At 38.4% G+C, this 20,607-nt stretch overlaps 1 protein-coding gene and 1 pseudogene across 1 annotated transcript in view; both read right to left on the bottom strand.

Moving 5' to 3' along the window:
- Window positions 1–20,607, bottom strand: part of ZW10 (zw10 kinetochore protein) — a 41,394-nt gene that overhangs the window by 10,148 nt on the left and 10,639 nt on the right. Inside the window, exons 3-10 of the mRNA XM_003910726.3 lie at window positions 18,002–18,103; window positions 17,702–17,779; window positions 17,398–17,557; window positions 15,739–15,891; window positions 14,835–15,023; window positions 5,489–5,652; window positions 4,764–4,946; window positions 516–754 (exon numbers count right to left, since the gene is read on the bottom strand). Coding sequence (XP_003910775.1) covers window positions 516–754; window positions 4,764–4,946; window positions 5,489–5,652; window positions 14,835–15,023; window positions 15,739–15,891; window positions 17,398–17,557; window positions 17,702–17,779; window positions 18,002–18,103 — 1,268 coding nt within the window. The remainder of the gene's footprint in view (window positions 1–515; window positions 755–4,763; window positions 4,947–5,488; window positions 5,653–14,834; window positions 15,024–15,738; window positions 15,892–17,397; window positions 17,558–17,701; window positions 17,780–18,001; window positions 18,104–20,607) is intronic.
- Window positions 7,755–14,753, bottom strand: LOC108582110 (annotated as a pseudogene).

The following is a 20,607-nucleotide window of genomic DNA, read 5'->3' as shown; positions in this document are numbered from 1 at the left end:
GACTGGGTTTCAAAAGGTAAAAAGAATGTTAGGCTAAAGAGCCCAAGCAAGCTGGAATAGAAGATATGACTATTACCCACTGCCACCACAATAATAAACATTTAAGTATTAATCATTTTCCAGGTAAGAGTCTAAGTTCTTTGCATGTGCTTTCTCGTATAATATCATTCAATTCAAATAAAAAGTAAAAGTAAAAATTCAACAACAATTGAAGAGCTTTTGTTAAAAAGTGATTAACAATTTTTAATGTCAAAAAATCCATTTGTGCATCCATACAAGTGCACCTACTTCTTATACCTTGCTCATACATCTACGCTATTGCAAATAAAAGTTAGAGATAGACATAAATCTGTGTGATGCACTAGGTTTTGTTTTGTTTTGATTTTTTCCAGAAAAAGCATTAACTTCTAGGATAAGAAAACCCAAAGAATTCCAGCTAATTTTCCTGATAAACATCTAGTTAGGTATGCATTTAACCAAGTCATTGCCATTTTCACACAACCCAGAATTTGTACCATTGATCACTACTGGTTGTTGCCTCTAGTAAAGTCTGATAGGCAAGTTCCATTAATTTCTTCACTGATTCACTGATCCGGCATGTGGGCAAGGAAAAGGAATGTTGGTCCAATGTATTTTCAGGCTCTAAATTCACCACTTCATTGTACTGAGTATTGGACACTTTCTGTACTTCCAGTTTGTTATCCTCATCAGGAGTGGGTAACTCCGGCACATTTATCTTAGAATCAGGAATAATCTAAGATTCAAACACAGAAATATAGAAAATATATTGTTTTCAGAATAATTCAAATATAAGCACATGGTGAAGAATAAGATACTGCTTGCTTTCATGGTACAGCTACGGCTCTACAGAGTAATTAGAAGATTTCAATAATTATGACAATATTTTAATGACTGCTGAATCCTAAATGAAAGCATGTCATAAGTGATAAACAACCCCTTAATCCCCTTTACTGTGACATTCTTCTAAGTGTTCTTTTTGAGATAGGGTCTTGCTCTGTCACCCAGGCTGGAGTGCAGTGGCACAATCATAGCTCACTGTAGCCTCAACCTCCCCCGTAGCTGGGACTACAGGCACCACCACACCCAGCTAATTTACTTTTATTTTTAGTAGAGAAAAGGTCTTGCTATATGGCCCAGGCTGGTCTCGAACTCCTGGGCTCAATTCATTCTCCCTCCTCAGCTTCCCAAAGTGCTGGGATTACAGGCATGAGCAAACGCACCCGGCCCCAAGCATTCTTAATCTTGCCTGAAATAGCAAAGCTGTGCAACTAGCCTAAGATTTCAGCTAAATAAAAAGACCTTCAAAACAACGGTCTCACTAGGATTATTAATGTCAACAAAAATTACAGAGCAATTTGGAGTTCCACGGTCTAGATTCCTTTTTGAGATCTGAGTCTCACAAGGTCGGCCTGGCTGGAGGCAGTGGCTGGGATCTCGCTCACACTGCAGCCTCATTCTGGTTCACTTTATTCTCCCTCGGGCCCCCAGCCTCCCCGAGTAGCTGGGACTACAGGGTATGTTTCACCCACCGCTAGCTCGGCCAATTTTTTTTGTATTTTTAGTAGACGGGTTTCACTGTGGTCTCGGGATCTCCTGACCTTTGTGATCCTACCACCGGCCTCCCCAAAGTGCTGGGATTACAGGATGGAGCCACCACGCTCGGCCCCATTGTCTAGATTCTTGAACAAATTATTTTGTACCTCGTGGTACATGTGTGTTGCTTTATAAGAATAATCCCTATTCAAATCCAGCATATCCTCCCATTATAAAAAAAAAAAAAAAAAAAAGCTTCAGCTTCAATCAAAAATTTCCTTTGTTGGGACTAAATGAAAGAACAGTAGGCTGTGAATGTGAAAACAGTAATATTTTTTACCCTAACTTTTAACAAAGTCATTTAACCTCTCTGGATCTCAATTTTCTCATTGTAAAATAAATAATATACTAATAATGGCTTTCGAAACTTGTTTCTCAAAGATGTTTCAGGGGTTAAAAAAAAAAAAAAAGATTAAGCATGTAGAGGCAGCAGGCTCCCTACTCCCACTGCAAGAGTAACAGCTTTGCACATACTGGACTTTGACAGAGATTTTCTGGCAGAAAAGGTTCAAAGTCTAATAAAACCATTTAAGTCAGTGGACTTGGCTTTCTAATCTGTAAAATGGTCTAATAATATCTACTTCAGAGAGCTGTTATGAAGTTTAAATGAGAATACAAATATCAGGGGCTGGGTGGTCAAAAACTATGGCTAAGATCAGAATGATGATGAAAAAATTTACTTACAGAGATGATTAAAAATGCTAATCTTTGTCTGAAAAATAGTGGGCCTGGATACATAAGACTCGAAAAAGTGACTTCATGAGGAGGGACAAAGGAAACTAAGATGGAAGAATGTTAGACCTAATAAGACGTCTCTTAAGACAAAATGTAAAAACCACACAACAACAAAAAACATAACTATAGATCTTTTGGGAAAACAGTTAGTACACATAGGGGAATAAAGAGAATTGAGAAAAAGACCATGAAAAGTACCTGTTGAAATGTGGTTTTTAGAAAGGGAAGAGGAGCTTTTTCTTTTTTGAGACGGAGTCCCTGCCTGTCACCCAGGTTATTGGACTGCAGGCCGATCTCAGCTCACTGCCCGGCCTCGGTTCACTAAGCCCTGCCTCAGCCTCCTTCGGTAGCTAGACTACAGGCCTGCCACCTCAGCCCGCTAGTTTTTATTTTAATAGAGACGGGTTTCATCATGGTTAGCCAGGATGACCCCCTGACTCTGACCTCGATCCGCCGCCTCGGCCTCCCAAAGTGCTGGGATTACAGGCTTGAGCCACCGCGCCCGGCCGAGGAGCTTTTTCAAAGTTGGGAAGTTTAGAAAATCTAATTCCAGGGCCTAAATGTCAAGAGAAAGAACCAGGCTGGAATCTAAAGCAGTGGTTCTCAATCAGGGACAGTTCTGTCTTCCAGGGGGCATTTGGCAATGTCTGGAGATATTTTTGCTTGTCACAACTGGAAGAGGTGCTACTGGAAACTAGGGAATAGAGGTCAGGATGCTGCTAAATATCCCATAGGACAGTCCCCCTCAGCAAAGAATTACCTGGTCCCAAATGTTAACACTGCCACTGCTGAGATATCCTGACCTAGAAGAAGCTACATTAGGACTTGAGTACTCAGGAAAAATGCAGTTTTACAAACTCTCAAAATTACTTGAGTAGGAAACTCAGATTATCTAGTTCTCTCACAGTACAGAAGAGGAAAATGAGGTTCAACAAGGTGAAAAGATTAAGCCCAGAGTCACAGAGCAATTCAGTAGTAATGCTGTTTACATCAAGGAGTTGTGAGATACATATGAATTCATTTACCAAAGGTACTTAGGAAGCACATAAGCACTGAGTACATACTAGTAGTATGTATGTACCAGGTATTTTCTAAGTGCTGGAGATAAAACAATAAACAAAACAGTCAAAAAAAAAAAAACCCCACAAAACTCTATCCTCATGGAGCTTACTTTCTAGAGGGAGAAACAATAAACAATTCATATAAAATGTTGGTTAATGAAAAATAAAAAAAAGAAAAATACAGCAAGGAAGGGGTACAGGAAGGAAATAGGGGAGGTTATAAATTTTTTTAAGTGATCAGAAAGTACTTTTTAAAAAGCAAATCATATGATATGCAGTAAGAATATTCCATGCAGAGGTAACAGGTGGTTCAGAGATTCAGAAACCAAGTAGGCCTAGCACATTCAAGGAACAGAAGTAAGTCCAGGGTGCCTGCAGCACAGTGAAGGATGAATGCAATAGAAAATAGAGTCAGAGAGGCAATAGGAGGCAGATCAGATAAGGCCTTGTAGTCCACTGTAAGGCTACCGGGTCTTCTCTAAATAAGATGGGAAGCTACTGGACTTTCTGCAGAAGAGTGACATAATCAATTGATATTTATGTTAAAAGAAACCACAGCCCAGTTCTTGGTATTGAGTAGATTTCTGCTCCCTTAACAATCCACAATTACTTCAAAAAGTGTTAATATCTGTGCATTTCAAATGGTTAATTAAATATTTTGTTGAAGTGGACACAATAATAGGGTACCCCAAGGAAAATGGGACACAGCAAAAGAAGGGATGAAGAAGAAAAGCCTAGTTCCCTCAGTGATAGCAGAAAATGGCTGAAGTCTGCTGTTAAGGGATTGCCTCAATCTATGTTTTGCTTTATACCCAATTCAAAGTATATACATTATTTCATACATGTAAGAAATGAAGAAAAAAAAAAAGGTTAAGAGTCCACTGCCTTTACAGGTAATTATTTATATCCTATCTTTTTATTTACCTGTTTTATTATTTTAGCTTTAAAACTAGTCCCTCTATTCAAGTAAACATTTGTATAACAGGATATAATTTCTGGACATAATATAGCCCAAGTGTACCTGTCACAAAGTTGTGTCCTAAAACCTTCAGAAATAAAGATGAGAATAATCTACTATCTCACTTCAACAATAATAATCCATTACATGTATGTAGACTTTTCCCATTTTTACAAGGCTTTCATGTGCATTATCTTATCAGCACTTCACAATACCCAATGGAAGACGTAGAGATTAGGACCACTTTAACGGGGACAAAACCAATGTAAAAAAGATTAATAACTTGACTCAGCTCAACAACCATCATCCTCTTTTCCACTTTACTATATGCATCTCAAAATGAGTTGCTTTCTCATATACAATGCTTCATATACAATGCAATATAACCCTGATACCTTCACAGTGTTATGAATTTCAGAGGTCATTAGATTTCTGGCTGCCACAATCACATCCTGGCACTTCTTGTTTGCAAAATGAGAATTGATGTTACGAGCATATTTCAGCAAATCTGTAGTATCTCCTTTTAAAAATCTCATTTCCTTTAGGGCATTTTCAAATTCTTCAGTGGATTGTATGATCTGAGATACACACACAAAAAAGAAAAGAATCACATACATATATTTCATTACAATATTAGGATTTCAAATCCAATGTATAAAAAATAAGAACCAAGCTGTTCATTTAAGATTTAGAATGGACCATCAATTACTGGGTATAAAAATATACATATTTCCAGCCTTAAATTTATTAGAAAGAATATCTTCAATAGAAATGTCTGACTCTACTTGGTAAAAGTACAGTTAAAATAAATATACTTATTTTAGTACTCAAGGAAACACTAAAAAGAAGCAAAAAAGTAAAATGTCACACAATAGCTATTATAGCTAATGTAACTATAAATGAATATAAAGAAAATATATTTAATAAGAAAACAAGCTTCTGCAGTTAAAGAGGTAGGAAGCCAGTAGAAAAACGAAGTTATATGGAATTTGTCTCTATTCCTTATTAACAATTTGCTTAAAGGTATAACTAAAGAACAAACTATCTCCAAGGAAAAACAAAAGACAGCAATAATAATCAACAGCGTCTTAAAACCTTCTGTGCTATCGCGACTCTTTACCTCTTCATATTGCTGTAATTTGCTGCTATTTGTTGGAATAGAATAAACCAAACAGTTTTTGATGAGGCACTCAGACAAGTCCTCCCAGATCATGTCTCCAAGCATCTCAGCCAATGGGACAGTAGACGTTTTTTCATTTTCCAGGTCAGAGTCAAGTGACAGATCTGAATTTTTTAAAAAAAAGAAGTTTTAAACAAGAAACCATTCACAGTCCTGGAATATTCTTATGTTTTCTAGAATTCTTTAATTTTAAGATGATGGGGAAGAAAACAGCACAGATAATTCTACAGCCTTCTCAACTGACTGCGTGGGACAAATCATGACACACAATTATTATTATTTTATTTTCACTGCTCAGATGAATTGTCTGTACTATATTACTGCCTGTACTCTGTAACAATGAGGTATTAAGCCATCTACATTATAATCATCTAGTGCTAAGCTGCTGATCTGATTTGACAAGCACGCAGAAGTTCTGCATTCTAACTTGAAACTAGTTTAGAATAAAATCTCACTTATTTAATAATGAATAAACATACTTTTTTCATCTATGCATAGAATCTCAGTGTTTGTACTGTATAGTAAAACATAACTAGTCTATAAAACAGAGTATTTCAATACCTCCTCTACAGGATATGTTATGGTGGTTTTTTCCAACACATATTGAGGATGATGTTTAGAACATCCTATTAATCAATTAAATAATAGTTAAGAACCAGTGGCCAATGTAGAAGGAAGAGGACTCATAAAAGAGACTAGCTGTTATGAACCTAGTTCTGATTCACAAAGGAAGACTTAGGGGATTAAGAGCCTTAGAAGAGCAGGGCACAGTGACAAAGCCATTCCGGAGGCTGAGCTGGGAGGACCACTTGAGCCTAGGAGTTCAAATCCAGCCTGGGCAACATAGCAAGATCAAGTCTCTTTAAACACAAACACACACACACACACCTGAGAAGAAAGTGAACATATTATCTCAAAGCCTTTAAGATACTTCACAACGTCTAAAGTCTAGTCTGCATTGTCCAATATGATAGCCACCAACCACATTTTGCTACGAAACACTTAAAATGTGGCTAGTGTGACTAAGAAATTCAACTTTTTAAAGTTTTGATTAATTGAAATTTAAGTTTAAAAACAGAAGCAGGGGTGTGTCCTTATAAAGGGGCAGCACAAAGGAGCCTTGTGGTTTTGGAACAGTTCTGTATCTTGACTGTAGTGGTGGTTACATGAATTTACACATATGAAAAAATTGCACAGAACTACACAAACACACACACGAGCATGTAAAACTGGTGAAATCTAAATAAACTCAATGAATTGTACCAATGTTAATTTCCTGGTTTTGATATTGCACTATACTGCACTATATATTACTATATAATATTTAAGATGTTAACACTGTAGAAAATTGTGTGAAGGAGGCACAAGACCTCCCTGTAATTTTTGAATGGAAAAAAAATTTTAAAGCAGCAGGGTAAAATACTTTTCCATTAAACACAATTTCATTGTTTTGATAGAACTACATTTCACTGCAACCACTGCATCACATAAAATATTACTGTTGTATTGTCAAGCACTCAACAGGCACAAATGTCATTTCTAGTATTTCATATAATACATTGCCAAACCAGTCAGTGTCAACAGACTGATTCCATCATCATTTTTTCTCCAGACTGATCCTATCACAGTTTTCTTTCCTCTATGCACTAGTATAACACTGTAATGTGTTTATTTGAATATTTTATGCATAGAGCACAAGTTATGGTGATACCTACATAAATGGTAATAGGTAGTTAAATTGAAATACTTATTTTAGTTATGATATTACTCTTTTTCTAGATTAAGAAAATATGTACAAATTTTAAAATTTAAAACAAAGCATACTATTGATACAGTCAAGTAAAGATGGAGAAGTTGGTAGTACCACTGAAAGAGCAAAGGTGAAAAAGACTAGAAGAAAGCATGTCACAAATTTCACAATCAATGGCGGCTGCAATTTGCTACAACAGGGTAAAACAAAAAAAGCTGCTTGCTTGTTGTATACAAAACTTTTTTTTTTTTGAGATGAAGTTTCGCTCTTGTTGCCCAGGCTGGAGAGCAATGGCGCGATCTCGGCTCACTGCAACCTCCACCTCCCGGGTTCAAGCGATTCTCCTTCCTCAGCCTCCCAAGTAGCTAGGATTACTGGCACCCACCACCACGCCCAGCTCATTTTTGTATATTTAGTAGAGACAGGGTTTCACCATGTTGACCAGGCTGCTCCTGAACTTCTGACCTCAGGTGATCCACCTGCCTTGGCCTCCCAAAGTGCTGGGATTACAGGCGTGAGCCACCGCACCTGGCCACAAAACATTTTTTAAGACAATAAAGTGAACAATATTAAGGGACATTTTCAGCAAATACATTAGGAATTTGATGCTTCCTGTGAAAAAAGAATTGACAAAATTAGTCACCTGGAATCAGAATTAAATGTCCAATAAAAAGTGTGATTTTAACAGGACCTGAACTTCTAACTTTCAATAACTTGGATTCTTGTATTTAAAAAAAAAACCCTTTTTAAATGGAGAGCTAGCAAAAGAAGTGATTATTTTTTAATTTTCTTAAAAATTATAAGGAAAAGACATGTTTTTTAAAATGTAAAAGATCTTCAATGAAGCAACCACAGAATACAGTCCACAAAATATAATATCTTTCTAACAATATCAAAGATCAATTGATTCAATTTCTGGAAAATTGAAAATACTTTCCTTGTGTGTGTGTGTGTGTGTGTGTGTGTTTATTTTATGTACAAAGAGGCATCATGGTTTTGCATTAGGTAGGTGCCTTGGATAATCCTTTCAAGGAAGATCATTTAGTCCAACTTAATGAAACCAATATCCTTCGCATACTGACGGAAACACTGGCGGCACATATTGAGGCCATATTTCCAGATCAGACCATGCTGGTTTGAGCAGACACGACAAAAGCAAGAATTCTGGCCGAATTTTCACCAGTGGCTCCAGTACAGCTGCTGGTGACCTATCTTGCTCTCAGGAGTGCGATGAGGTAAAAAGGCCAAATACTTTTCTTTAGCTGTAAATCATACTTTGGGTACATTTTTTCTAAAGGGACTTCCAAATTTGCAAAGAAATATTATCAATTCATAGCCTAAAAAATCAGTCTCACTGCACAGTTTTTGTCTGTTTTGCATAGATATTTTTAACCTTTCACATTTGTCAAAGAATTTCAGCAAGATATGAAAAAATAATTTTTATTACAACGAATAGTGTTCTAGTTCTATGTTAGGAGAAAAAAAATCCAGATTCATTAGAGTTTTAAAACAAAAGACTGGCTGAGCGCGGTGGCTTATGCCTGTAATCCCACCACTTTGGGAGGCCAAGGCGGGCAGATCACGAGGTCAAAAGTTCGAGACCAGTCTGACCAACATGGTGAAACCCCGACTCTACCAAAAATACAAAAATTAGCCCGACGTGGTGGCGCGCACCTGTAATCCCAGCTACTCAGGAGTCTGAGGCAGGAGAATCTCTTGAACCGTGGAGGCGGAGGTTGCAGTGAGCGAAGATCGCACCACTGCACTCCAGCCTGGGTGACAGAGTGAGACTCCATCTCAAAAAAAAAAAAAAAAGACTAATGATTTCCTTATTGCTTCATTTCATCACGTGATAGATACCTGTGTTGTTTTTTATCTGAAACATACTCTACAAAAAGTTTAATGAACATTGTTAAAAGTATTCAGTTTACATACATGCAAATACTATTAATTATTACTGGTTAATGGAACTGTTGAAAGAAACAGAAGACAATAAATATGATGAACTTATGTTCTTTGCCAATGCTCATTACTTGAATCTGGAAGGGTTTTAGAAAGATTTACTACATTGTTATCTTTAAGACTTTGTTAAAACAAAAGAAATGCTTGCCAAATATTCAAATAATCAAAGATTTAAAAAGGCAAAAAACTTGTTTTCATACTTACATCACACTGCACATGAACAAGATGTGTGTGTGTGTGTGTGTGTGTATGTGTATTTGGCAAATACAACTACTACGGACTAAATTGTGTTCCTGCCCAAATTCATACGTTGAAGTCCTAGCCCCGAATGTGACTAGATTTGGCTATACAGGCATACTTCATTTTATTGTGTTTTGCTTTAATGTGCTTCACAGATAATGGTTTTTTGGGGTTTTCAAATTGAAGGTTTGTGGCAACGCTCCATTAAGCAAGTCTATGAGCACCATTTTGTCCAAGAGCATGTGCTCACTTCATATATCTGTCACATTTTGGCAATTCTTACAATATTTCAAACTTTTTCATGATTTTTGATGTTATCATTGTAATTGTTTTGAAATGCCATGAACCACACCCATGTAAGACAGTAAACTTAACAAATGTTGTGTGTGTTCTGACTACTCCACTAACCAGTCACGCCTTTCCCTCATACCCCTACCCTTTCCACTCACGTCTCTGTCTCCTAGGGTTTCCCTATTCCCTGAGACACAATACTGAAATTAGACCAACTAATAACCCTACAATAGCTTATACATGTTCAAGTGAAAGAGTCACACACCTCTCACTTTATATCAAAAGTTAGAAATGATCAAACTTAGTGATAAAGGCATGTCAAAGGCTCAGGTAAGTCAAAAACTAGACCTTTTGTGCCAGTTAGCCAAGTTTTGAATTCAAAGGAAAAGACTGGGTTTTTTGTGTGTGTTAACATTGCTTTAAATTCCTTATTTATTTACCTTTACTTTTTTTTTAACTTTTATATTAAGTTCAGGAGTACATGTGCAGGTCTGTTATACAGGTAAACTTCTGTCATGGGGGTTTGTTGTATAGATTATTACATCACCTAGGTATTAGGCCTAGTACCCATTAGTTATTTTTCCTATTCCTTGCCCTCCTCCCACCCTCCACCCTCCAATAGGCCCCAGTGTATGTTGTTCCCCAGTATGTGTCATGTGTGTTCATCACAGCTCCCGCTTATAAGTGAGGACATGCAGTATTTGGTTTTCTGTTCCTGAGTTAGTGGGAAAAGTGCTTGAAGGAAATGAAAAGTGTATTAAAAGTGTATTGCTGAACAGATGGATTATAAAGTAAAACAAGCTTATTTATGGATAAAGTTTTGTTTTTTGTTTTGTTTTTTTGAGATAAAGTCTTACTCTGTCACCCAGGCTGGAGTGCAATGGCATGATCTCAGCTCACTGCAATCTCCGCCTCCTGGGTCCAAGCAGTTCTCTCACCTTAGCCTCCTGAGTAGCTGAAATTACAGGCACGTGCCATCATGCCCAGCTAATTTTGGTATTTTTAGTAAAGACAGGGTTTCACTATGTTGACCAGGCTGGTCTTGAACTCCTGACCTCAAGTGATCTGTCCGCCCCAGCCTCCCAAAGTGCTAGGATTACAGGTGTGAGCCACCGTGCCTGGCAATTTATGGAGAAAGTTTGAGTGGTCTGTGTAGAAGCTCAAACCTACCACAACATTTTCTTAAAGCCAAAGCCTAATCCAGAGTAAGGCCTTAACTCTCTTCAATTCTATGAAGGCTCAGAGAGGTGAGGAAGCTGCAGAAGAAAAGGATGAAGCAAGGAGAGTTTGGCTCATGAGGTTTGAAGAAAAGAAGCTGTCTCCATAATATAAAAGCTCAAGGTGAAGTGACAAGTGCCAATGGATAAGCTACAGCAAGTTATCCAGCAGGCCTAGCTAAGATAATCGACAAAGGTCTCTATACTAAACAACAGATTTTTAGTGTAGACAAACTAGCCTTCTATTGGAAGATATGCCATCTGGAACTTTTATTGCTAGACAGAAGTCAATACTTGGCTTCAAAGCTTCAAACAATAGGCTGACCCTCTTGCTAGGGACTAATGCGGCTGGTGACTTTAAGTTGAAACCATGTTCATCAACCATTCCAAAAATCCTAGTGCCAGGCCGGGCGCGATGGCTCACACCTATAATCCTAGCACTTTGGGAGGCCAAGGCAGGTGGACTGCTTGAGGCCCGGAGTTCGAGACCAGCCTGGGCAACATAGTGAAACCCCATCTCTACTAAAATTATAAAAATTAGCTGGGCGTGGTAGCACACACCTGTAATCCCAGCTACTCAGGAGGCTGAGGCAAGAGAATCGCTTGAACCCGGGAGACAGAGGTTGCAGTGAGCTGAGATCATGCCACTACACTCCAGCCTGGGCAACAGAGTGAGACTTGTCTCAAAAAAATTCCCAGGGCCTTAAGAATTATGCTAAATCTACTCTGCTTGTGCTCTAGAGATGGGATAAAGCCTGGATGGCAACACATCCACAACAGCATGGTTTTTCAGGATATTTTTCAAAAACAGCATGTCTTATTTTGTTTTATGAGACAGACTCTTGCTCTGTTACCCAGAAGTGCAGTGACGTGAACACAGCTCACTGCAGCCTTCCAACTGGGCTCAACTGATCCTCCTGCCTCAGCTTCCCAAGTAGCTGGGACTACAGGCACATGCCACTATGCCTGGCTAATTTTTTATTTTTTTAGTAGAGGCCAGGTATCACTATGTTACCCAGCCTGGTCTCAAACTCCTGGCCTCAAGCAATTCTCTTACCTTGGCCTTCCAAAGCTCTTGGATTACAGGTGTGAGCGACCATGCCCAGCCAACAGCATGGTTTACTGAATATTTTAAGGTCTCTGTTGAGACCTACTGCTCAGAAAAAAGATTTCTTTCAAAATATTACCGCTTACTGGCAATGCACCTGGTCGCCCAAGAACTCTGATGGAGACAAGCAAGGAGATTAATGCTGTTTTCATGCCTGCTAACACACGATCCATCTGTAACCTATGAATCAAGGAGTAATTTTGACTTTCAAGTCTTATCATTCAAGAAATAAAATTAAAGCTGCCACAGTGATTCCTCTGATGGATCTGAGCAAAGTAAACTGAAAATCTTCTAGAAAGGATTCATCATTCTACATGTAATTAAAAGCATTCACAATTCATGGGAGGAGGTCAAAATAGCAAAATTAACAGGAGTCTGGAAGAAGTTGATTCCAACCCTCATGACTTTGAGGGGTTTAAGACTTCAGTTAACGAAGTAACTGCCAATATACTAGAAATGGCAAGAGAGCCAGAATCAGTAATAGAGCCTGAAGATATAACTAAATTGCTGCAACCTCATGATAAAACCTGAATAAATGAGGAGTTTTTTCTAGTGGATGAACAAAGAAAGTGGTTTCCTGAGACAGATTCTACTGCTGGTGAAGATGCTGTGAACATTGTTTAAATGACAACAAAGGATTTAGAACAGTCCATAAATTTAGTTGATAAAGCAGTGGCAGGGTGGGAAGAAGGACTCCAATTTTGAAAAAAGTTCAACTAGGGGTAAAATGCTATCAAACAGCACTGCATGTTACTGAGAAATCTTTCAAGAAGGGAAGTCAATTGATAAGGCAAGCTTCATTGTTGTCCTGTTTTAAGAAATTGACACAGCCATCCAACCTTCAGCAACCACCATCCTGATCAGTCAGCAGCCATCAACATTGAGGCAAGACACTCCACCAACAAAAAGATTATGACTCACTGAAGGCTCAGATGAGTTAGCACTTTTTAATAATAATATATTTTTAAATTAAGGTATGTACACTGTTTAGACATAATGCTATAGCACACTTAATAGACTACAGTACAGTGTAACTACAACTTTTATATGCACTGGGAAACCGAAAAATTTGTGGGACTTGCTTTACTGGGATACTACTTTATTGCAGTGGTCTAAAACCAAACCCGCAATATCTCTGAGTATGCTAGTAGTCCCTTTAAGGAGGTAATTAAGGTTACATGGGGTCATAAGGGTAGAGTCCTGATCCAACACAACTGGTGTCTTTATAAGAGAAAGAGACACCAGGATGCAAATGCAGAGAAAAAGCCATGCAAAGACACATCAAGAAGGCCATCTACAAGATAAGAGAGGCTTCAGGAAAAACCAAACCTACCAATACCAGAAGAGCAATGAAGATAAGGAGAACTTAAAACTATGTCATTCAAAAAATAAAAATGTTTACACTGGTGATAAGATGTAGGGGAAATAACAGCAACTGTAAAGAATTTGAAAATCCATCATGTGTAATAGGAATTAGACTCATTCTATATGGCTCCACACTATAAAAACAGCATCAATAAAGTAGACATTACAGGGTAGCATATTGTGACAAACTTTTAAAATAACTACCCTAAAGATTTAATTTGCAAAATTAGCATTTTTGTAGTAGTATTTAAGAGTACAGGTAAGAAATGTGAGTTTTAAAAAACAAAACAAAACAGAAACCTGCCTGGTACTCAGAACTGCCCAGGGGCAGGATAAAATGCCTCAAGTTCTCTCTCACTGAAAGTGTTCAGATTGGTTATCTGACCAATTGATGGAATATTATAGAGGAGATTCAGGCATCTGAGATATTTGGACCAAATTATCTCTCCAATTCCTTCTAATCTTTGGATGCTTTGTTTACAACTTAATTTATATCTAATGAAAACAAAATTGTATTCCTCCCCAAGGGGAGGATCTGGGAACAAGAAAAACTACCTTGAATTTCCGAAGTTTATGCGAGCCTTAGGATTTTTTCTTCTCTGCTCTCACCAAAACTATAGAAAAGTCCTTGCTTTACATATAAATTATTTATATATAAACATACAGTATATGACTGCCAGGAAGGCCCACAAACAATAGGAGCATTTCTTTTCTACTTTAGCCACAGCAGGAATGGTTAGCCAGGCTATTCAATATGACAACTGAGAAAAGCACAAAGAAGGTAAGTCAAATAGACTTAAAAAAAAAAAAAAAGCAGTATTGAAACACAAGAGACTTCACTTTTAATGGTACAATAACCAAAAACACGATTTAAGGAATACAGAAACTGGCTGTTTCTAGTGTGAATACACAAAGATCAACAGGCTGAAATACAATTTATTTCCTATGTTAAACCAAGTTTGTTTTTATCAGATTAACAGGGGTTTCTATGGAAATATGTAAAACAACACTTGGTTCATTTCTTCTTCTCCTATAACTAAAGTACGAGTTCCAATTTGTGATGGTACTGGGAGTCCAGTGAGAGAAGTGCATCCTAGAATTCAACCAAAATAATATTACAAATACAGAATCTGGGGTACCACTGATGGCCCTACTTGTCAATATAGTGCAGAGAAGGAATGCAAAATAGGCAAAAAACAAGACAGCAACTCCTTTGCCCCTATGGCACAATTTACCTACTTCTGAGCCTACTTTCTCACACATTATAGGCATTTCTACTTTAAAATAATATTTACTTTTAAAAACAATATTTACTCTTCCAAAATATAAAAACACTGCCTTGGAGATACATACCTAGAAGCTGTTTCTGGAGCACTTCTAGTACCAGTCTGATCTTTGTAAAAACTTCAGATGGTGATGGATATTCCAAGTTAGTCATTATAGATTCAAAACGAATAACTATGTTAGGTTGGCTTTCTATCACAGCGTGAAGGGATGGACAAGATGCCAGAGGCCTAAGGATATACTTCAGCAGCATCTGACCTGAAAAATCATATGAACATTCACCAAAAAATCACTGTAAGACACTTCTAGGCCAGGCACGGTGGCTCACATCTGTAATCCCAGCACTTTGGCAGGCCGAGGCAGGTGGATCATCTGAGGCCAGGAGTTCAATATCAGCCTGGCCAACATGGTGAGATCCCATCTCTACTAAAAATACAAAAATTAGCTGGGCATGGTGGCAGGCACCTGTAATCCCAGCTACTCGGGAGGCTGAGGCAGGACAATTGCCTGAACCCAGGAGGTAGAGGTTGCAGTAAGCTGAGATCATGCCATCGCAGTCCAGCCTAGGTGACAAAAGCGAAACTTCATCTAAAAAAAAAAAAAAAAACTTCTAAAAGGTAAACCTGTCAAAAAAAGAATATGAATATTTGAACCTAACAACCAAAATACATATACCATGACATTACACACCAACCATTATGCAGTATAGGTTTTACCACTGAAGTTTCCCAGATTGTCTACAGATTTTTATTTAAATTATTCAAAAACCAAATAAAATAGGAACAGTTTAAAAAAAAAAAAACCCAATCCCTTAATAAAAAGGATAATATTTATGACAATTCCCTTTGATGAATTAAGAGGCCAGACCCTATATTAATACTCCCCAGAGAATATTTTATCATCTTTTCTGTCTTCCCTTTAATAGTGGGCCTTAGGAGATTTTGTGTAAATGAAACAAAGTAGCATGCCTCACCAAATGATTTAAGCTTGCTATGTAGTTCTCCAAGAACAGAAAATGCCAAGAGGACAGAACTGATGGGTGGCATAGGGGTCTTCTCCTCCTTATGTGATTGTTCAGTGTATAAATGAAGTTCAGTTTGTAGGTAAGATTCCAAACTGCTGGTATCTAAGAAAAAGGAAGAAAAACATCAGCTGTCTCACCAATATGAGATGTTCCCACTTCTATTCCTCAGAGTTCATTCTCTGATATTTCCAATGCAGTTCTATTACAATATACTCCTAATGCAAACAAATATGAATTATGACATACATGTCCTTGGCATCACTTTAAAAAAGGAAATGACTTTTTGAGGTCAGGTGAGGGGACTCATGTCTGTAATCCCAGCACATTGGGAGGCCGAGGCGGGAGGATCACTTGAGCCCAGGAGTTCAAGACCAGCCTGGGCAACGTAGTGAGACCCTGTTTCTAACAAAAAATTTAAAAATTCATCAGGCATGGTAGCACGCACCTGTGGTCACAGCTACTGGGGGCAGGGTGGGAGAAGTAGGTGGGGCTGAGGCAGGAGGATTGCTTCAGCCCGGGAGTTTGAGACTGCAGTGAACTATGCTTGAGCTACTGCACTCCAGCCTGGGCGACACAGCGAGACCCTGCTTCAAAAAAAAAAAAAAAAAAAAAAAAAAAAGAGGTCCTAGTTTCACAGACCTTACTTTCTATGTTCTTTCCGCCAAACAAGTTTAACAAGTAGGGTGTGGTATAACAAATAATTCAACACACCTGCCCTCTTCTCAACTAATATTCTACTTGAGAACAGAATCTAAAATTTCCAGGATAACTCCCTTCAAATACTGATATACATACACATATGCACATGTGTCTATGTACACACATAAGTACACAATGAATTTGTAGGCCAAAGTGGACATAGGAAAGGGAACGGGGGAGACAGTTCCTCCTGAAATACACTAAATTTCAAAATCCAATGTTGGAAAATACACCAGGTACAATAGCATGTCCTTTAAATACAGCCTCTGAAGTTTTACTCTAAGGGCAAACAACACACCAAAGAGGGCTCATACCCAGAGGTAGGCAGAAAGGCTGAGAGCCAAGTAGCATAAATCAAAGCCAGGGCAGAAGTAATCCCATTTCTTCACCTTGCAAAGCACTCCCTAGCTCATTATTTTCCCCAAGGACTGGAAAGAAACTGAACAAAACCCCTGCTCTACCCACAAGCCTACTGATTCATCTTCTTTCCTAAGCAAGAGAGAGAATGGCTAGATAGCTCCTCTACACTCTCCAGCCAAGATAAACTGCTGGGATCAGGGCTGTCAGGAACAAGCACGTCCTACAAGGCAATGGAAACAATGTGGTGGCAAATTGCTACCACCTCCTCTAGCACACTCTCACCACATGACCCCAACTACCCTATCATCTTTTCTCACATTTCCAGGGAACGGGACAGCTAAGAGGGATGTAAGGGAAGCAAGGTGAGGGCACTTTAGGGACTCAGATGAGCTGGTCCTAAGTAAGCATCTTGCTAACATGAGCACTCAATACAGACATGGAAGATTATGAATGAACCCTCATCTACCAATACAAAACTGTAGAGTATATTCAGACACTACACTGGTTCAGGCAGATGAAGCAAAGCAGTCCACCTGAGGTCAGCAGCACCTTTTGATGGTGGGAACTTCCATACAATCAGCTTCTGCCACTCTTCTCCAAGGTGATAAAGTATGTTCTGTTTCTGTATTGTGAGCTCCATGCTGAGAGATTTCAATATTTTTAAATCAAAGCATTTTCTGGATTTTAATAACTTCAAGCATTTCTGTGCCTGGTAATGAAATGAAATCACTGTTAAACATTCAATCTGGACTCAGGGCAATTAGAATATATTTGCATAATGATAAAAAATACAAAATTTACTGAAAACAAGAAAAGCACTTATTGTTCATGCTTTGGGGAAAGCATTTAGTACCTCTTCCAGATGCTGAGCACCAGTGACATATTTCTTCTCTGTTAATGCACAATTATATTCTTCAATAGCAGTGGAAAACTGAAAAGTTAAGTATAATATTTTATACATCCTATTATTTCAAGTCTGTTTGCTTTTAAAATATTAAGAAATGCTCCCACTTTCCCTCCCTCTAAAAAAAAAAAAAAGAAGAAGAAAAGAAAATATGAAGATAAAAAAACCCCATTATAGTCAGGAGATAGCCATTGAATAATGAGACCTTCCCACCACCAAAATACTAAGGTTCAAGTTGAGTTTACTGACCTCCTGCAACTGTTTAAGCAAACTTAGGACAACTGAGTCTCTTTCCAACTGCTGCTTTAAGTCTGTAAATTCACCAGTTGATACATGAAGATCCCGGCAGACCTAATTCACACACCAAAGACAAGTACTTTTAAGCTATACCATACCTAAGAAATAAAACATTTACAGCAAATCAATAAGCTTTACTAGGTCAACATAATTCATGTTGAAATTTAAATGCTAGTTAAGACTGGAATAAAAATCACAGAATGTAGTAGGAAGATACCCTAGAGGTCCAACTAGTCCAAACCTTTATCCTATCACAAGATTACCCATTTCTTTCAATATAATATCCTCAAGTCACCAACTATTCTTAATTTAAACAGGTATCTTTCATCAGAGAGCTCACCCACCTGGATTACTAGAAAGGTATCCCCACTGCCAAGTGATAACTCATTTTAGAGTCAGACAGCTCTATTAGGATTTTTTTTTTAATTGAAACAGGGTCTCACTCTGTTGCCCAGGTTGAAGCACAGTGGTGCAATCTCAGCTCACTGCAGCCTCAAATTCCCTAGAATCAAGCGATTCTCCCACCTTAGCCCTGCTGAGTAGCCAGAACTACAGGCACGCACCACCATGCCTGGCTAATTTTTGTATTTTGTGATAAAGATGGAGTTTCGCCATTTTGTCCAGGCTGGTCTTGAACTCCTGGACTCAAGCGATCTGCCCACCTTGGCCTCCCAAAGTGCTGAGATTGCCAGCATGAGCCACCGCACCTTGTCAGAAAGATTTAATATTGAGGCAGAATCTACCTCTCATTCTGTCCCACCTTATCAAATGACTTTACATGATCAATTATTCCCTGTCTCCTAAAATCTCCAATTAACCTCTCCCTAATTTATCTTCACTCATTCGTGAAATATATATTGACTGAATACCTGTAAGTGCATGGCTTATCCCATCAAATTTAAATATGTTAAAATTTCTCCCATCTTTTGGAAAAATATCCCTCCACCTCACCAACTACCCTATTGCTCAGCAACTGCTTTATTTTTCTCCTCCCTCTCACAAACAGCTTCCTGAAATGGTGACCTATATTCACTGTCTTTACATTCTCACCTCTCAGTCACTCTATACCTCACTGTGATCTGGTTCCTAACTGTTCTTGCCAAAAAAAAAAAAAACCACTAAACTCCTCATTGCTAAATCCAAAGCATACATTACTAGTACAGTCGTGTGTCACTTAACAATGGGGACACATTCTGAGAAATGCATTGTTAGGTGATTTTGATGTCATGCAAACATCATAGAGTATACTTACACAAACCTAGATGGTATGTCCCACTATGTACCTAGGCTACATAAAACTATTGCTCCCAGGCCATAAACCCATACAGCATGTCAGTGTACCATTTACACAATGGTAAATATTTGTGTATCTAAACACAGAAAACATACAGTAAAAATACAGCATAAAAATGGTACACCTGTATAGGGCACTTATCATGAATGGAGGTTGCAGGACTAGAAGTTGCTCTGAGTGAGTCAGTGGGTGAGTGGTGAGGTAATGTAAAGGTCTAGGACATTAGTGTACTCTACTGCCGACTTTATAAACATTATACATTTAGGTAACACTAAATTTATTTTTAAAAATTTTCTTTCTTCAATAATAACATTATCTTACTATAACATTTTTACTTCATAAACTTTTTAACTTATTTTTCTTTTTTTTGAGGAGTCTCACTCTGTCACCCAGCTGGAGTGCAGTGGCACAATCTTGGCTCACCGCAACCGCTACCTCCTGGGTTCAAGCAATTCTCCTACCTCAGCCACCCAGATAGCTGGGATTACAGGCGTCCACCACCACACCCAGCTAATTTTTGTATTTTCAGTAGAGATGGGGTTTTACCATGTTGGCCAGGCTGGTCTCGAACTCCTGACCTCAAGTGATCTGCCTGCCTCAGCCTCCCAAAGTGCTGGGATTACAGGTGTGAGCCACTGCACCTAGCTAAACTTTTTAACATTTTGACTCTTGTAATAACACAGCTTAAAACGCAAACACACTATACGCTGTACAAAAATATTTTGTGTGTTTTTATTTCTTCTAAAAAAAAAAATGGGATACACGTGCAGAACATGCAGATTTGTTACACAGGTATAGATGTGCCATGGTGGTTTGTTGCACCTATTAACCCGTCTTCTAAGTTCCCTCCCCTCACCCCTCACCCCCCAACAGGCCCTGGTGTGTGTTGTTCCCCTCTTTGTGTCCGTGTGTTCTCACTGTTCAACTCCCACTTATGAGTGAGAACATGCGGTGTTTAGTTTTCTGCTCTTGTGTTAGTTTGCTAAGGATGATGGCTTCCAGCTTCATCCATGTCCCTGCAAAGGACATGCTCTCATTCCTTTTTATGGCTGCATAGTATTCCATGGTGTATATGTACCACATTTTCTTTATCCAGTCTATCAGTGATGGGCATTTCGGTTGGTTCCATGTCTTTGCTATTGTAAACAATGCGGCAATAAACATATGTGTGCATGTGTCCTTATAGTAGAATGATTTATATTCCTTTGGGTATATACCCAGTAATGGGACTGCTGGGTCAAATGGTATTTCTGATTCCAGATCC

Source organism: Papio anubis, chromosome 12 (assembly GCF_008728515.1).
Source record: "Papio anubis isolate 15944 chromosome 12, Panubis1.0, whole genome shotgun sequence".
Taxonomy (NCBI): Eukaryota; Metazoa; Chordata; class Mammalia; order Primates; family Cercopithecidae; genus Papio; species Papio anubis.
Note: the sequence above shows the minus strand (reverse complement) of the source record. Positions and strands in the feature narration are given on the sequence as shown.